At 34.4% G+C, this 1,473-nt stretch overlaps 1 protein-coding gene across 1 annotated transcript; it reads right to left on the reverse strand.

Annotated features, from left to right (window-relative positions):
• Nucleotides 1-788: 788 nt before the first annotated feature.
• Nucleotides 789-1,271, reverse strand: LOC143548181 (protein SRC2-like). The gene has a single exon (XM_077039420.1). It carries the CDS (start codon nucleotides 1,269-1,271, stop codon nucleotides 789-791), a length of 483 nt encoding a protein of 160 aa, XP_076895535.1.
• Nucleotides 1,272-1,473: the final 202 nt, after the last annotated feature.

Consider the following 1,473-nt stretch of genomic DNA (forward strand, 5'->3'; position numbering starts at 1 on the left):
GCTCTGATACCAATTGTTGGCACAGGCGGATCAAACAACCGAATCAAACGAACTTATCAAACAAACGAACACGAGATATTGAGGAGACAACCCTCGAATCTTTTCATATATCAAACGAACTTAACAAACGAACTCATCAAACGTACATGGAGATGAGACTCCTTGACTCTCTCTTAACTCTCTCTCAACTTCTCTCAAATAAAACAAATAACCTAGACCCTATTTATAGACCTCTCAACTTCTCTCCAAGACATACCTTTCATAAACCTACTACAATTCAAATAACTAAATTATAACTTAACAAATAAACCCTTAACTTTACTAATATTCAATATTAATCCTTCATCCCTTTCCCTCTTACACAAAAGAAGGTTATCACTGGTGATTTGTTCTTAGTGCAGTTGTAGGGGCCATAAATAAAAACTAGGGTAAAAAATATGAATCGTTGCTATTCTCATTCCAATTAGTAAGTTAAATATAAATAGTTACCATACAAGGATAAATAGAGAAATACAATCATATAATACTATCATCTATTGTAAACTAATAATAATAATAGCTACCAATCGAGTTCCCGTTACATTCTCAATGCACAGGCTTTTCTACTAGTAGTCTTTGAATATATTTTTAATATCCGACTTTGTTTTCTGTTTTAAAGAACCTTGTGATAATTAAGATATTTTTGAAAATATTACGATTAATTATTTAAAACCATTGTCCTCTATTGTAATCATACATGCGTAACGATATATAGAAAATTGTGTAATTATATAAAAAGATTTTTGTTTTTATTTCACATGTTTCATGTTTCCAAGATACTCATAACCTGGTGGAGCCTTGTTTAATTGTTTTGTAAATATTTTCCCAACTTTATATGAAAAACTAAGACGTCCTTGAGGTTCACCGGACCGCCCTTTTACTGGATAACTCACAGTCTGCAACGTCTTCCCTTCACTTGTCACACCTTCTATCAGGTCTTTGATCGACACACGAACTTCTCCCAAGGTCTTATCGAAGAGCATACTTGTGGCCTTGACTTGTACTACGAGTTCCATGTGGGCGGCTTTATTAATATTAACCTTGAAGCTCATGCGACTTTCCCACGTGGGGTCTGAACCGTTGTTTTTGTTGGTGGTGGTTTTGAACCTTTGAGGTGAAGCTGTGCCAGAGATGGTTGCGGTCACGTAGAAATGGTTTCGTTTGCCGGAGGAACTATACATGGTTAGTCCATTTGTGGAGAGGATGGTGATGTCTAGGGTTCTATAGTCCATGATTGAAAACTTGATGAGTTGTGGTAAGAAATGAAATTCTATGTATATATGATTTATAATGAGTCTTGGAGAATATATTTTATAAGTGTCATTAAGTGTGTGTAATCTTATGTCATAACTCATAAGCATGACAATATTGATTTCCAAAAACATTTCAAGTGTTTGGCTATTTTGGGTTAAATGTTATATGCGGTTAAAATGA

This window comes from Bidens hawaiensis, unplaced genomic scaffold (assembly GCF_021521415.1).
Source record: "Bidens hawaiensis isolate Kalapana, Puna unplaced genomic scaffold, B.hawaiensis_p1.1 tig00014923_1, whole genome shotgun sequence".
NCBI classification, from domain to species: Eukaryota; Viridiplantae; Streptophyta; class Magnoliopsida; order Asterales; family Asteraceae; genus Bidens; species Bidens hawaiensis.

Bases quoted from the DNA above. Each gene is read 5' to 3' on its own strand.
- LOC143548181 (XM_077039420.1), bottom strand. From the start codon at position 1,271: ATGGACTATAGAACCCTAGACATCACCATCCTCTCCACAAATGGACTA.